This window comes from Phocoena sinus, chromosome 4, assembly GCF_008692025.1.
Source record: "Phocoena sinus isolate mPhoSin1 chromosome 4, mPhoSin1.pri, whole genome shotgun sequence".
Lineage (NCBI taxonomy): Eukaryota > Metazoa > Chordata > Mammalia > Artiodactyla > Phocoenidae > Phocoena > Phocoena sinus.
In genome coordinates this window covers 88,857,781-88,876,065 of record NC_045766.1, presented here as the reverse complement: position 1 = coordinate 88,876,065, position 18,285 = coordinate 88,857,781, and the positions used below count along the sequence as shown (strand labels likewise).

Genomic DNA, 18,285 nt, shown 5'->3' with positions numbered 1-18,285 from the left:
AAATCTCCAATTTGCTTGGAAAAGAACTTACTGGAAAATGTGGAGGGTAGTATATATTTATGAGAATGGGAGAATATTCATTATTTACTAATGCTTCACTTATCCTGCGTTATCATGAAATGAGGCCTTTTGCAAAAATGTTTTTTTAGATAATTGAAGCTTACCTTATTACTACCAAGCGTTTTTTTTCTTCCAAAAAAATTTGGGATTGAAATCTATATGTCTCTGTAAAATACACCAAATAATTCTGCTTCTGAAACATAGAGATCCTTCGTTTGATGACACAGAATCACTGTGAAGACCAGCAACTACTGTGATGGGAGGTGGTACTCAGGGACCACTCTGGGGGTTATGGAGCCACGTAGTGGAGTCCTTCATCAAGCTGCCCGGTGACCTGATACAGCACCCTAGCACCCTCCTCTCCCTGCTGCACCTGATGCTGGTGGGCACTCTGCTTCCCAGCCTTACTGATGTGCTGTCTCCAACCACTAGTAGGTTAATACATGTATTATTGTACATAGTCAAGTAGAATTGTGTTTAAATTGTGATAAAAAGGCTGTGCGTGAGGGCGTCCATCTTTATGGTTACAAAAAATACTAATGATTTTTGAGACATATGGTTGGAGAGGTTTGAAGCCTTTTTTTTTTTCCTACTTCTGGTTTCATGGCTATGTTTTGGGGAGCTGAGCTAGCCAAATTGTTGAAAAATTGAGATATCATCTTATTCACTTTGGTATGGAGGCTTGGCAGAGACAAGAAGTTCCATTCCCACTGGACATGGCCTCAGTTCAGGGCATGGCTGGGGACATGGTGGGGGGGTGGGAGGAGGGAACAAAATGCTGAGGTCTATTCTTAGAGCCTGCTTTACACAAGAATGATTTTTCATCATTGGTAGGTACCAAAAAGAGGGGGAAGTTCATGTTCTAAAATAAATGGGTATTAAGCTAGGAAAGGGAGGAGGAAGTTGAAAATAGAGAAAAGGACTTCTCCCACCTGAAACAGTGTAGGAAAAGCAAAGCATATCATACCCACTATATTTCTCTATTTTTCAAGGCTGCAGCATATACTTTTCTTGCTCCCACCAGCAGAGAAGAGTGAGGACTACAATCAAATTCAAATACTACTGTGAAAAAACACTTAATTTCACCCACATATGGTATTTGTTTTTACTGTTATTTTCAAAGAAAGGTGGTAGGTAAACAAACCAGGGGACACCTACCTACATATATATAACCACCTGCAGTGTTCATTTGAAGACATCTGTGGGGTGGTGCCTACACAGGTTTCTATTTCATTTGAGAAAAGAATCTTGTGGCAGCATTAAGTTTTTATTTAGAAAAGAGAAACCTCAGATATTTTATTAAAATGCAATCCATCCAATTGTCCTCAAAGATTTTTAGAAACAAATTAAATTTTAATATGAAATACAAGCCACAGATATTTTTTAACATCCTTTTCAAAATTCAGATTTTTGGGTTTAGTCAAATGACAGGCATCATTTTTACCCTGCTGGTGAACCCTATTTTCAATACAGAGAAATGTATAGAATGAATGTAATGGAAGCACACTGATATTTACTTCTTGGGTACTGTGACAAAAATGTGTAGCCTCCCTCTGTGCTTAAGGTGGAAAACAAAAAGAGGTTTCGGTGGTCTGAAAAAGAATGGCTCCTTTTTACCCTGCCTGGGTCACCAACTCTAAATACTACCATTGGTAAAATGGTGTGTTTTGTCACCATAAAGTATTTGTCTGGAATTAGGCTTTCTGAGATAAGGATCCTTTCTGAGAGTCCATGATATAGTAAAGCAGAAGGAGTACAGGTTTTGCATCAAACTGCTTGGCTTCAAGTTTCAGGTTTAGGGAGGAATCCTGGACAGGTCACTGGACCTCCCTTAGTCTCACTGTTTTCTCCTCTGAGAAACAGAGAAAGCTCACGTGATTATTGTAAAGAGGAAATGACATAATGTGTAATTGCTATGTAAGAGAGAGCTATTATTATGTTTCCTGCCCCAGTTCTGGTTACACGGACATTGTTCACTCAAATGCTATTCAGTGGCATTAACCCTGAGGACAACAGGCAATTAACTGCTGACAATAAACCGTATTTTCTGTAAATACAGACGATGCCACTTTTCGCCCCATTACTCTGTCCTTCCGCTCATCAAATGTTGCCTAATAAATAACTATATTTCACATCTCATCACTTTAACACACTTATTTTATGTGATTCTATCCAAATCCAATAGCACATATGTATCAGGGTTTTGCTATTTCATGGCTTAGTCTCAAATTATGCATGGCCCATCCAAACATACTGGATCAGAGGACTGAGCGAGGTCATCAGATCAACTCCTCTTCCCTTGGGAATCTTCATCTGCATTGCTGTTAACGATCTCCCATAAAGAAGTGTCAGCTCTCAAAAAACTGCCTGGGCTTCCCTGGTGGCGCAATGGTTAAGAGTCCGCCTGCCAATGCAGGGGACACGGGTTTGTGCCCCAGTCCGGGAAGATCCCACATGCCGCGGAGCCGCTGGGCCCGTGAGCCATGGCCGCTGAGCCTGCACGTCTGGAGCCTGTGCTCCGCAACGGGAGAGGCCACAGCAGTGAGAGGCCCGCATATCGCAAAAAAAAAAAAAAAAAAAAAAAGAAACTGCCCTTATAATCAGGAGTTTTTCTCTACAGCTCCCATTTCTAAATCTCTTGCTATCACTTTAAGCATATTTTTTTGTCCTAATCTTTTCAGTGGAAATGAAATACAGATGGTCAAAATTATGTCAGTATATTTAAAGAATCAAGGACTTAAGAAATTAGAAATATAAGAAGATTTTTTGCATTTCAGGCTTTTAAGGTCCATCAGTTTCCTGCCAACATGGCAAATTTATCTTGCCTGTCATCACAAGTGGCAGTGTTGTGATGTGTAAAAGAGAATTAATACAGTTCTGAAACTAATTTTATAACGTTCTGTGATGGCATCATCACTTTTCAAGGAGACGAGGGGGCAACCATGCCAATTCAAGGACAATAGTAAGTTTGAGAAAAGGGAAGCTACAGAGGACACATTCCCAGTTCTGTGGGTCCGAGAAGGCCTAAGACTGGGGTGAGAAGTAATGGGTATATGGTTAGAATGTGGGGAGGAATCTAAATTCTCATGGCTTGTTACCAAGGGGCCCCCAGTGACCAGGGACTTAGATTGTCCTTACAAGGGGCTCAGTTGGACCTAGAAAACATGCAGAAGGTCCTATTATTACACTCCATCCTAGGTGATGGGAAGATGAGTTAAAGAGAGGTTATATCATTTGTCCAAGGCTTCAGAGGCTAATGAAGCCAGGAGTCAAACCCAGGCAGTCTGGACCCAGAGTCTAAACTCTAAACACTATCCTCCACTGTATGAAAGTTCTGAGCTCACAGAAAGTGATCAATATTATTAACTTTTTTTTTTTTTGACAGTTGCGGGCTTGGACCAATTTTACTTACATTTCCTAGCATAAGGCTTTCCACGCAGAAATTTAAAAATCAAAACCAAAACAACAACAAAAAAACTTCTCTTAAACAACCCTTGGGTGAAAATCATGACAGTGACAACGAAAACACTACCTATTCTTCATATTGAAACTGAGCCGCCACTGTGTTCCTATTTGGGAGATATTTAAGTTACAAGTTAGGACTAGAATCAGGTTGGGAGTTAGAAGACCTGGGCCAGTGGCTTCATGAACAGGCTTCTCACCCCCACATTTTGGGCTTCAATTTCCATTTCTCTAAAATGAAGAAGTGAGACTATATCACTGTTTTATAATCACGCTCCCTGGAGCTCTAAGCTTTTTAGAGAGAGTAGGGACAGAAATGAGAAGTGGATACTTCTGGCCTCCAGATTCTCAACCCCCAATTAAATCAGGACAGTTCTGTTTTTATCTGTTTTATATACTTGAGGTCAGAGACAAATTTTATTTGGGGGAGAAAAAAAAAAAAGATTCTGCTGCAAACCAAGAAAGGGAGACTGAAAAACCCCTTGGGCCATGTGAAATCTAAGAGCCCCTGTCACCTCTGACATTTTTTGTTAATCTCTAAATATGATTAACCTGGAGACTCCAGGTGGCAGGGGTTTTAGTAGCAGTTTCTAAATGTTTTCTTCTTTCTAATTTTTATTCAGTTGCTCTTTATTTTTTATTCAGGGCTGGATAAAAATAAACAAGAGTTACTACCCTAATGTCTGTATTAGCAATATTGATCCACTTATCCAGGTCAAAGTACTTAGAATAAACTCCATGGAAAAGCGATGCTTCACTTAAGGGTGCCTTTGTTAAAGGGGAGTATTAACTCTTTTGCCCACAAGGAAAAGAAGTAAGTCAAAAGGGCTTGTAATAACATTGACATTCATCAATATTTAATTTGGTTTTTTTTCCTGTTTTAGTCTGAACTTCTTCCTCCAAAAGCACAAAGCAATGAAATCAATATATGACTTAAACAGGAAAAGCACATAGTCTAACAGTTTAGTGCCTCTAGAGACACCCTCTAGATAAGACTCCTGCAGGATAAGATTGTACATTGCGTGTAAATGAACTGGAAGGCAGAACTCTTAAAACACCAGGGTAGGTCTCCCGCTAGTGGAAGCACAGAGCTGCACACCAAATGCTGACAAAAAGTTACACCCAGGACTCTTCTTAACTTGATGGAAAAGAATACTAACGAAATATCCTTCCAGAGGTGGCAAGGAGCTAGAAAGAGTTAGAAGAAATGACAGCTACTAAGCTAAAAATTATCTATGTATCCAGTGTCACACATATATATTTTAGGAATTAAAAATGAATAAAGAATTTTAGAAAACTATCAAAAACTACCTGTTTTCCAAGAGGTTAGCATTATTAGCACAAATCCAGATGTCATAAATTTCTTTTTCCTGATAATTACTAGAGGGAGGCAAGACTCTCCATTTAAGGCAAAGATCTAAAATAATAAAAACAAAACCATGTACATACAAGAAAGACCACAATCAGAAGTGAATCTAACATAGTAAGATGTCAGGTTGCATATACCGAAAGTATGAGGTATTTCAATCCAAAGACAAGTGAATCCTTGATCATATACCATTATATTTGATGGCACAAATAGTTCAGGATTCTATGAGCTACCCTAGGACACCATCAATAAATTATTATTGTTGCTGCTGTTATTATTATTATCGCCATTATTGCTTAAGTTCTTTCCAGTTGGTTTCTACTAGTTTCAGCCAGAAGAATCTTAATAGGTCCCTCTTCACCTCTTCCCAAACCATATGAAGAGTTCCAGTGACCTGACTCTCCCATTTTTTCTGACCTATTATCTATCTGCCAACAATACCACTGTTCATCTCCAACCACATGACTAACATAACAAGGAAAATCAAGCTTTCTCTACCATTTACACATAGTTCCTTGCTCTGCATTGTTTTTTTTTTTTTACATCTCTTATCCTACTCTCCAGTCTACAGTCTTAACTTCTTTATCTCTTTCTCCCTTTCAGTCCCTTCTGGTTTTTAGGACTAAGGCACTCTACTCTCCCCAGGCTATTCCTTTAATCCTCAGTTCCCTCCAGACCCACTGTTAATGGCTCTTGGGTAAATACTTCCCTCTGCTCATATAAGATGGAGGCAGTTTGCACAGTGGTTAAGAATCTGAATAGCCCAGAAAATTAAAGTTATGGCAAACTCACTCATTTTTGTAATTCCCACAACCAATACCTACATCTCACTGCATCTGGCAACACAACAGCAAGCACCAGTTTTTAATAGAGTAGCCCTCACATTAAATAAAACCATCACAGACTATGTTGTACAGTTATATTGTTAATTTTCCTTTGAAATGTAAAATATTTTAAGCTTTTTTTTTTTTGGTCAAAAGTGGTAACATCTTAACATACAAATACAAACCTTTTTGTAGTTGTAAGATTTAGCTTATAAATCGTTCAAATTGAAGTGAAAGATTACCAGGTCATTGTTAATGACTTAGTCTATTAAGAATATGTGTATTTTTGTAAAGGAAAAGCACTTGTAGATATTTAATCAGTACTATATGTCTGTTTTGAAGAAATAAAATGCTGCTTAGAGATTCTCTTTAAATATTTTTTATTTTTGTGCTCAAATGTATTTTCTGTTGATCTATGGAATGTTCTGTACAAAGCTGTATGGTTGTACTGTTGGGCTAGACACTTGTGTTTTTTAAAATCTGTACTTAGCCAAATGTATCTGACCATATTAAAATATAGTCTCTTTGTTATTAAAAATTTGATTGCAAAAAAGAATCTGAATAGCTCCACAATGACTACCTCTATAACTCAGAAAAATTACTGTGCTATGTTTCAGCATCATCATCTGTAAAAAGAGATTAATATTACTACTTACCTAAAAGAGTTCCTGAGGATTATATGATATAGAAACAATGATAAAAGCCAACACTGCTAGGTATTATCTGTGATGGTTACTTTTATGTGTCAATTTGATGGGGCCAAGGGGTGTCTGGATATTTGGTCAAACATTATTGTGAGTGTATCTGTGAGGATGTTTTGGATGAGATTAACATTTGAGCTGGTAGAATGAGTAAAGCACACTGTCTTCCCTAATATGGGTGGGCCTCAACAAATCAGTTGAAGGCCTGAATAGAGGGGGAAAAAAAAAAGCTGACACTCTTGCAAGTAAAAAGAAACCTCTGACTGTCTTGAACTGAGACATCAGTTTTTTTCTGCCTTCAGACTAGAACTAAAACATCGGCTCTTCCTGGGTATTGAGCCTGTCAACATTTAGACTGGAACTACATCATCAGGTCTTCTGGTTCTCAGGCCTTAAGACTCAAACTGGAATTAAACCAATGGCTCTTCTAGGTCTTCAGCTTGCTGACTACAGATCTTGGGAGTTGTCAGCCTCCTTAATCATGTGAGCCAATTTCCTATAATTAATATCTATCTAACTATCCATCCATCCGTCCATAAATCTATCTATCCTATTGGTTCTCTTTCTCTGGAGAACCCTAATACACTATCCCAAGCACTTAGTAAACTTTACATGTGTGAATTAATTGTATTTTCACAAAACTTCATGATGTAACTACAAATACTAACCTCATTTTATAAATAAGAAAACTGAGGCTTAGAGAAGTTAAGGAATTTACCCAGTTTCACACAGCTCTCAGGTACTGGAGATTGGATTCTGACAGTACCTTGCACATATCAAAAACACTGTCATTTTTAGCCAGTAATATTATCATCCAATAGGCTGTTGCATATAGTCATCAATTTCCTCAGTTATACCTTCTAAGCATCTGTCTGTCATTTGTGTTCCTCTTAAATCTCACTGCCATGCCTTTATTCAGACATTTACAGTTTCTCACCTGGATCCTGGATTATGCCAGTAGTCTCATCAGAGGTCTCACCCAACCTCTGCTCTAGCCCTCCTCCAAATCATCCTGCACTAAGCTGCCACAGCAACCTTACTACAAGTGACATCTAACCAGTCAGGTCCTCTTTGGACCACCCCAGGCTCAAGGCTGGGGAGGTGTTCCCTTGGCCCTGTGTAAATAGCTACAGGGTGATATTTTGTTTGCTTGACCACCTTCCCCACTGAATGGCCGATTCCCTGCAGACAGTAGAGACACATAATAACTGTTCAATGCTTCAATGATATCACTCTCCTTCTGAAAAACTTCTGGTGCCTCTCCATTGCTTATTAAAGTAAAAACTCCTTATCCTGGCATTCAAGGCCATTTAACATGTTTACTCAACCTAACAGTTTTGTCTTTTGTTATTTATTCATCATTCATTCAGTCAGTAGTCAATTACTAAGTACCTACTCTTATTTAACATAGTGTTAAGTATTAAAAATAGAAAAATGACTGTTTCTATTATCCACCACAAAAATATTAGCTGAAGCATACACCTGATATTAACACAGATTTCCAGCTACGTCTCTGCCCTTCAAAAGTCTACTTTAAACACCATGGCAAAGCTACCTCTGTCATGAAGCCTTGCTTTAATCTCCTCCTCTCCCCTTTCTTTGAACCCTCAAACAACTTGGGCCTCTTTTACATCATTTACACTATTTTCACCTCTATTACAATTATTTTCATACTCATCTTAACCTTTCTCCTAGACCCTAATCTCCTTAGAAGCGAAAACCCTGTCTTACCCACCTTTGTCTTCCTCATGCCCTATTTTTTAACACAACAACTTGCATATTAGGCTCTCACTAAAAGTTTGCTAATTGGAATGAAATTTAACACTCACCACACTGAATAATGAATGGGATGGCCATGGCTTGTCTTCTTTGATATTGAATAGAATCTGAAGATTTCTCCATGTCCTTATTATTCAGGTATCCAAGTTCATTCCAAAACAATGTTAGATTTCTATTACCTAAAAAAAAAGAAAGAAAAAAACAGGTAAAGAATAATGAAAGAAAATAAAATCAGTAAGATAAAGATGATAATAAGCAAAGGGAAATTTGGATATAAACATGTATATACAATACGATCTCGAACATGTAAAAACTAATACATATACAAAAATGTGATTAAAATATTTGACACTGGTTTCCTCTGAGTATGGGTGAAATTTGTTTTCTGCTTTACACTTTCTTACATTTTTCCAAACTATATGTAATAAATATGCAACATCTTTATAATAAAACTGAATACAATTGCAGTTATAAAAATAATACGTACTTTTATTGTTGCAATAAAATACATTGACACTTAAAACTTTTTTCTTAAATACTCCTAGGAGAGACTGCACTGATTAAACTTAAAAGCCACCCTTAAGACTATTGATACAAATATTTATCATCTTGTCTCACAGTCAGAGTTTCTATTTTATCTCTGGTTCCCTTCTCTTCCAGTCTCTATTGTTTATGCCCTACCCTTGCCCTAGATTCTAAACTTCCTCCTTGCTTAGAACAGTACTTGTCATGGAGGCCCATTCAGGAGTCCTCCTTAAGAGGCTGTATTCTTATCTGTTGATCCAGCAATTGCACTGCTAGGAATCTTCCCTACAAACATACAACACAATGGCCGTATATATCATAGCACTGTTTGAATAGAAAACAAAAAAAAACCCTGGAAACAAGGTAAAAGTCCAGATTAGGGAACTGATAAATCCCATTTTCAAACAAGGGAACATTAGATAAACTTTAAAACACAGAGTTAGAGCTAAATATATTATTGCATCAAGATCTCCAAGACAGAGTTTTAATAATAATTTTTTTAAAAGATGTAAAACAGCAAACCTAGTATAATCAGCTTTTGTAATGTAAAAACAGAGCATATACATATAAAATTTTGAAGGGCACACTTTTCTTTTCCTAAAAGGACACAAAAGAAAGTTTTAGTAGTGGATACCATTGGAGAAAGGACAGAGGTAGAGAGGAAGGCAGGGGAAGGAAATTTCACTTTTCTTTTTTTACTTTCTGAACACTTTGAGTATTTTTACATGTGCATGTATTACTTTAAAAATACTTTTTTGAAAAAAGCACCCACATTTACCGTTCTGTCCAATATGGTAACCAACTGACCACATGTGGCTACTGAGCATTGAAATGTGGCAGATACAGGACATTTCATCAATGTACAAAGTTCAAAGAGTAATATTCTAAAATATATACCTTGGAAATAAAATATACAAAATAGGGCCAGCCTTACATCAACCTTAACAATTGACTGTGTAATCCAGGCAAAATACCAATAAACGTCTTTACACTTTCCTATACCTTTTAAAATTTAGGTTCAGAATGCTATGTGCCTTTAAGACCAGCAGGGAAGGAACTCAGTGTTCAAAAGGGGCTTTGCAATTGAGCTGGGCTGACAGCTACCCTCACAAATTCCCTTGTCTCCTACCTTGTTTCTTCACAAAATCCCTACCAGCTCTTGCCTCAGATTTCCCTTTGGATTCTGCTTCTTGGGCTTTTCTCAACTCAGACTCTTGGTTTTCTGCTCTTGGCTCAGCATTTGGTATTGGCCCAGCCCAGACTCCACTTTTTCGCTGCACACCAGATCCTGAAACACTCTTTAGTGTCTGGAGAAGGCTCGTGAGACCTTGTTCTCTGATTTCCACATGAACTACTCAGTTCTTATTATGTCAAGGCAGGAAGTGCTGTAGATTAAAGTCAGGTGACTTTGAGTGCTGTCTACCACAGACTTATTGTGTAATTGCGGGAAAGCCAGTAAATTTTCTTATCCATAAAGTGAGTGTTAACAATAACTTGCCTTACATGGTTATCACTAAGAATAAATATGAAGGTGCATTAAAAACAGTAGTGCTGTGCAGAAATTTAAGTTACTGCTGCTCTGTATTTGTTCTCTCTCTAAATGTTACTTCCCCAAGAAGACCTCACCTTTGCAAACAAGGAACTGTGCTTTATCACTATGCATGCCCTCAACTCAGAGCTCAGCAACGTGCACCTAATAAGCCCTCAAAAAATCTTGCTGCCATTCTTGATAAAATAGCTCATTAATGTTTTGTTTGGGATAAAATGGAAGTGAAATAGCATCTCTCCCTGAAAATATTAACTAATCACAGTTAACACAACCCAGCAAACTTATAAAACGAACATCAACTGTGAATCCCAAAATAAACATTTTAAGAGCGATAAAACTACTAGCATGTTAGAAACACAGGCACATGCCTCTCAAGGGTGGGGTGATACCTGCTCTGTGGTCACACCACTCTTACAATGCTTACATGTTACATTTCAGTTCACTTTATGTCTATTTTCCCTCTAGAAAGTGAAATCCTTGAAGACAATGGCTATGTTTAGGATCTTGCTTTCAGTAGCTGACACTCAGAGCTTAATGTTTACTTATAAGACTAAATAATACTAAAGAATTACTGGCTATCAAAGATATAAATGAGAACACTCAGTAGCCCAACATCTAATGACCAGGACTGATAGAAGATATTATACTATTCAAAGTAGATATCAGGACAAAGGAAATAACCAGAGATATTCAATCTGGGAATCAGAAATTGCTTTTCCTAACTGCCAATGGAACTTTTTTTTTCCTTCAGATAGCAGCTACTCCAATACGCATAATTTATAATATGTTATTAAAACAAATTTCCATGGAGTGGACCCTGAAGACAAGGTAGATGCTTCAGCAAGTGGATAAGTAAGTTGGCCAGAGAAACGGCAGTAGGAGGAAACATATCACACCAGTGTCTGTTTTCTTTCATGTGTTACTCAGTCTCTAGAGATTTATACAACTAACCTGAGAAAAAAATTCCTCCCATACAAGGGAACCCCCAAAAGTCTATCAGTGGATTTTTCAGCAGAAACCTTCTAGATCAGGCAAGAGTGGGATAATATAATCAAAGTGCTGAAAGAAAAAAATAACCTGCCAACCATGAATACATTACCTGTATTGAAGCTATCCTTCAGAAATGAGGGAGAAATAAAGAATTTCCCAAACAAACAAAAGCTGAGGGAGTTCATTACTAGACCTGCCTTACAAGAAATGCTAAAGGAAGTTCTTCAAGCTGAAATGAAAGGAAACTAATTAGTAACTTAAAAATGTGAAAATATAAAACTCACTGGTAAGGGTAAGTATATAGTCAAATTCAGAATACTCTAATTCTATAATGATGGTATATAAATCACTTAACTCTAGTATAAAGGTTAAAAGACAAAGTATTAAAACCATAGCTACAATATTTATTAATGAATACACAATATTAAAATATGTAAATTGTGAAATAAAGAACATAAAATGCTTGTGGGGGGAGGGAGTAAAACAGTTGAGTTTTATATGTGATAGAAGTTAAGTTGTTGTAAACTTAAAATTGAGTGTTATAACTATAACATGTTTTATGTATGCCTCATAACCACAAAGCAAAAACCTATAGCAGATGTACAAAAGATAAAGAGAAAGGATTCAAAGTATAATACTACAGAAAATTATCATATCACAAAGGAAGAGCCCAAGAGAGGAAGAAAGAAACAAAGGAACTACAGAATAGCCAGAAAACAATTAATAAGATGGCAATAGTAAATCCTTATCTATCAATAATTACTTCAAATTAAGTGGATTAAATTCTCCAATCAAAAGACGTAAAGTGACTGAATAGATAAAAACCAAGACCCAACTATATGATGTCTATAAAAGACTCACATCAGTTTTAAGGCCACACATAGGCTCAAACTGAAGTGATGGAAAAAAAGATACCATGCAAATGGAAACCAAAAGAGAGCATGGGTAGCTATACTTATATCAGACAAAACATACTTTAAGTCAAAAACTGTAGGAAGAGAAAAAGAAGGTTATTATTTAACGATAAAGAAGCTGATTCATCAAGAGGCTATTAACAATTGTAAATACATACACCCAACATCAGAGCACCTAAATATATTAAGCAAATATTAACAGATCTAAATGGAGAAATAGACCACAATGCAATAATAGTAGGGGTCTGCATTACCCTTCTTTTAACAATGGATAGGTCATCCAGAGATAAAATTATAAGAAAAAATGGACTTGAACTATACATTAGATAAAATGGACCTAACAGACATACACACAATATTTCATCCAATAGCAACAAAATAAACATCCTTCTCAAATGCATACGGAATATTCTCCAGGATAGATCATACGTTAGGTCACAAAATAAATCTTAACAAATTTACAAAGACTGAATCATACCAAGTATCTTTTCTGACCATAATGAAACTAGAAATCAACAAGAGAAAGCTGGAAAATTCACAAATAGGTAGAAATTAAATGATGGACTACTGAACAACCAAGGAGTCAAAGAGGAAATCAAAAGGGCAAAGGAAACAATCCATTTACCATCACATCAAAAAGAATAAAATACCTCGGAAAAAATCTACCTAAGGAGGAAAAAGACTTATACTCTGAAAACTATAAGACACTGATGAAAGAAACTGAAGATGACACAAACAAATGGAAAGATATACCATGTTCTTGGATTGGAAGAATCAATATTGTTAAAATGACCATACTACCCAAGGCAACCTAAAGATTCCATACAGTCCCTATCAAATTACCAATGGGGTTTTTCACAGAACTAAACAAATAATTTAAAAATTTGTATAGAAATACAAAAGACCCTGAAGAGCCAAAGCAATCTTGAGAAAGAAGAACAGAGCTGGAGGAATCAGGTTGCCTGATTTCAGACTATACTACAAAGCTACAGTCATCAAAACAGTATGGCAGTGGCACAAAAACAGAAATAGAGATCAATGGAACAGAACAGAAAGCCCAGAAATAAACCCATGCATAGCGATAAACACCTACATTAAGAAACAAGAAAGATCTCAAATAGCCTAATTTTATACCTCAAGGATGTAGAAAAAGAAATAAGCCCAAGTTAGCAGAAGGGAAAAAAGAGCAAAGATCAGAACAGAAATAAATGAAATAGAGAACAGAAAACAATAGAAAAGATCAATGAAACTAACAGCTGCTTTTTGAAAAGATAAACAAAAATGTTAAACTGTTAATAAGACTAGCTAAGAAAAACAGTGAAGACTCAAATAAATAAAGTCAGAAATGAAAGAGGGGACATTACAGCTGATACAACAGAACTATCAATACAAAGGATCTTAAGAGACTGCTATGAACAATTATATGCCAACAAATTATATAACCAAGAAGAAATGGGTAAATTCCTAGAAACATACAAACTACCAAGACTGAATCATGAAGAAATAGAAAATATGAACAGACCAAGAGTGAGTAAAAAGATTGAATCAGTAATCAAAAATCTCCCAGAATTTTTTGATTGGGTTTTTTTTTTTTTTTGATATTGAACTGCATGAGCTGTTTGTATATTTTGGAGATTAATCCCTTGTTGGTTGCTTCATTTGCAAATATTTTGTCCCATTCTGAGGGTTGTCTTTTTGTTTTCTTTATGGTTTCCTTTTCTGTGCAAAAGCTTTTGAGTTTAATTAGATCTCATTTGTTTATCTTTGTTTTTATTTCCATTACTCTAGTTGGTCAATGAAAAAAGATCTTGCTGCTATTTCAAAGAGTGTTCTGCCAAAGTTTTCATCTAAGAGTTTTATAGGGCCTGGCCTTACATTTAGGTCTTTAATCCATTTTGAGTTTATTTTTGTATATGGTGTTAAGGAGTGTTCTAATTTCATTCTTTTACATGTAGCTGTCCAGTTTTCCCAGCATCACTTATTGAAGAGACTGTCTTTTTCTCCAGTATACATTCTTGCCACCTTTGTCATAGATTAGGTGACCATAGGTGCATGGGTTTATCTCTGGCCTTTCTATCCTGTTCCATTGATCTATATTTCTGTTTCTGTGCCAGTACCATACTGTTTTGATGACTGTAGCTTTGTAGTATAGTCTGAGGTCAGGAAGTCTGATTCCTCAGCTCCATTTTTCTTTCTCAAGATTGCTTTGGTTATTTGGGGTCTTTTGTGTTTCCGTACAAAAAATGGGCATAAGATCTAAATAGACATTTCTCCAAAGAAGACATACAGATGGCCAAATAGCACATGAAAAGATGCTCAACATCACTAATTATTAGAGAAATGCAAACCAAAACTACAATGAGGTATCACCTCACACCGGTCAGAACGGCCATCACCAAAAAATCTACCAACAGTAAATGCTGGAGAGGGTGTGGATAAAAGGGAACCCTCCTACACTGTTGATGGGAATGTAAATTGGTGTAGCCACTATGGAGAACAGTATGGAGGTTCCTTAAAAAACTAAAAATAGAACCACCATATGACCTAGCAATTCCACTCCTGGGCATATACCCAGAGAAACCCATAATTTGAAAAGATACATGCACCCCAATGTTCATTGCAGCACTATTTACAATAGCCAGGACATCTAAGCAACCTAAATGTCCATCAACAGAGGAATGGATAAAGAAGATGTGGTACATACATACAACAGAATATTACTCGCCATAAAAAAGAATGAAATAATGCCATTTATGGTAACATGGATGGACCTAGAGATTGTCATACTGAGTGAAGTAAGTCAGACACAGAAAGACAAACATCATATGATATCACTTATATGTGGAATCTAATAAAAAGGGTACAAATGAACTTATTTACAAAACAGAAGTAGAATCACAGATGTAGAAAACCAACTTATAGTTACCAGGGGATAAGGGGCAGGAGGGATAAATTGGGAGACTGGGATTGACATATACACACTACCATATATAAAATAGGTAACTAATAAGAACCTGCTGTATAGCACAGGGAACTCTACTCGATACTCTGTAATGGCCTATATGGGAAAAGAATCAAAAAAAAAAGTGGATATACGTATATGTATAACTGATTCACTTTGCTGTACGCCTGAAACTAACAGAACATTGTAAATCAACTATATGTCAATAAAACATTTTTTAAAAAATCTCCCAACAAATAAGAAGCCCAGGACCAGATGGCTTCAGTGGTGAATTTTATCAAACATTAAAGAAGTGAATACGTATCCTTCTCTATCTCTTCCAAAAAACTGAAGAGGAGGACACCCTTCCAAACTCATTTTATGAGGTCTGTATCACCCTGATTCCAAAACCTGATAAGGACACTATAAGGAAAGAAAAGTATAGGCTAATATCACTGGTGAACATAGATGCAAAAATCCTCAACGAAACAAAGCAAACCAAATTCAACAGAACAATAAAAGGATCATGCGGTATTTATCCCTGGATGCAAAAACAGTTCAACATACCTAAATCAATAAATATGACACACTACATTAATGGAATGAAGACTAAAAATCATATGATCATCTCAATAGGTACAGAAAGAGCATTTGACAAAATTCAACACCAATTTATGATAAAAACTCTCAACAAATGAATTATAGAAACTATGTACCTCAACATAATGAAGGCCATAGACAACAAGCCCACAGCCAACATCATACTTAACAGTGAAAAGTTAAAGTTTTTCTTCAAGATCAGGAATAAGACAAGGATATCCAATTTTGCCACTTCTATTCAACATGGTACTGGAAGTCCTAACCAGAGCAATTAGTCATGAAAAAAGAAATAAAAGGCAACCAAATCAGAAAGGAAGAAGTTAAAATTTTCTCTGTTTGCAGATGACATAATAGTATATATGCAAAACCTAAAGACTCCACCAAAAAACTAAACAAGGAATTCAGTAAAGTTGCAAGATACAAAATCAACATACAAAAATCAGTTGCATCTCTGTCACTAACAATGAACTATCTGACAGAGAAATTAAGAAAGCAATTTCATTTACAATAGTATCAAAAACAATAAAATACTTAGGATTAAATTTAACCACGGAGATGAAAGACCTATACACTGAAATCTATTGACTGACGAAAAACACTGAAGACATAAATAAATGGAAAGATATCCTGTGTTCTTTGATTGAGAGAATATTTGATTGAAAGAATATGTCCATACTACTCAAAGCAATCTATAGATTCAATGCAATCCCTATGAAAATTACTATGACATTCTTCATAGAAGTACAAAAAACAATACTGAAACTTGTGTGGAACCACAAAAGACCTTGAATAGTCAAAGCTATCTTGAGAAAGAAGAACAAAGTTGGAGACACCACACTTCCTAAGTTCAAGTTATAACAAAGCTATAGTAATCAAAACAGTATGGGACTGGCATAAAAACAGACACATTGACCAGTGGAATAGAATAGAAAGCCTAGAAATAAACCTACACATATATAGCCAACTAATCTTTGACAAGGGTGCCAAGAACATACATAAAGAACATTCTTTTCAATAAATGGTGGGAAAACTGGATATACTCACAAAAGAATGAAACTATTTTATACCACTCATAAATATTAACCAAAATGAATTAAAGACTTAATTGTAAGACCTGAAGCCATAAAGTTCCTGGAAGAAAACATACAAAAAGCTCTCCTTGACATTGGTCTGGGTGATGATTTTTTTTTGATATGACACTAAAAGCACAAGCAAAAAAAAAAAAAAAAAAGTGGGACTATATCAAACTGCAGTCTCTATATAGCAAATGAAACAATCAAAAAAATGAAAAGGTAACATACAGAAGGGGAGAAAATATCTGCAAGTAATTTATATGATAAGGGGTTAATACCTAAAATGTACAAAGAACTCACACAACTGAATAACAACAACAAAAAAACTCTTACTGAAAAATGGGCAAAAGACCTGAATAGACAGTTTTCCAAAAAAGACATACAAATGGCCAACAGGTACATGAAAAGGTACTCAACATCACGAATAATCAGGGAAGTGCAAATCAAAACCACAATAAGATATCACTTCATACCTGTTAGGATGGCTATTATCAAAAAGAGAAGATAAAACAAATGTTGGGGATGTGGAGAAAAGGGAAGCCTTGTGCACTGTTGGTGGGAATGTAAATTGGTATGAGCATTATGGAAAACAGTATGGAGTTTCCTCAAAAGTTAAAAATATAACTATTATATGATCCAGAAACCCACTTCTGGGTATATATCTGAAGAAAATGGAATCGGTATCTTGAGAAGATATTTGCACTCCCATGTTCATTGCAACATTAGTCACTACAGGCAAGATATGGAAATATGGAAACCACCTAAGTGTCCAACGATGGTTGAATGGTTGAAGAAAATGGTGTGTGTGTCTGTGCACATGCATGCTAGAGAGAGAATAAAATATTATTTAGCCAAAAATGTTGAAGATCCTGCCATTTGCTATAAGAATGAATGTGGAGGTCATTACTACTAAATGAAATAAGCCAGACAACAATATATGATATGACTTATATGTGGAATCTAAAAATAATAATAATAAAGTTGAACTCATAAAAACAAAAAGTAGAATGGTGGTTGCTGGCAACTGTGGGCCAGAGGTAATGGGGAGAGGTTGGTCAAAGGGTACAAGCTTTCAGTTATAAACTCAGTAAGTTCTGAGGATCTAATGTACAGCATGGTGACTATAGTTAATAATACCATATTGCATACCTGAAATTTGCTAAGAGAGTAGATCTTAAGCATTCTTACCCCCCACACATGCAACAAGGTGACGTGACAGATGTTTTAATTAACTTGACTGTGGTAAATATTTCACAAGTATTTCATGAATCGTCATGTTGTTCACTTTATAAACATACATGATTTTTTTTTGTCAATTATAGCCCAATAAACCTGGAAAAAAATTCTTGTCTATCCTAGTCTAGCAAGAAATAGTAAAATTAATAATAAAATTTATTAAACTAGGTTGGCCTTAACATATGAAGTGGTATACAATTATGGATATTTTTAATATATGGTTTTAATAAACTATTTTTTGTTAATGTGTATTAATGAAGGT

The 18,285-nt window shown here is 35.9% G+C and overlaps 1 protein-coding gene across 1 annotated transcript in view; it reads right to left on the bottom strand.

The window, feature by feature from the left end:
- MORC1 (MORC family CW-type zinc finger 1) overlaps nt 1-18,285 on the bottom strand; it is a 193,225-nt gene that overhangs the window by 95,935 nt on the left and 79,005 nt on the right. The window contains 2 exon segments of the mRNA XM_032629419.1: nt 4,834-4,939; nt 8,246-8,374. Coding sequence (XP_032485310.1) covers nt 4,834-4,939; nt 8,246-8,374 — 235 coding nt within the window.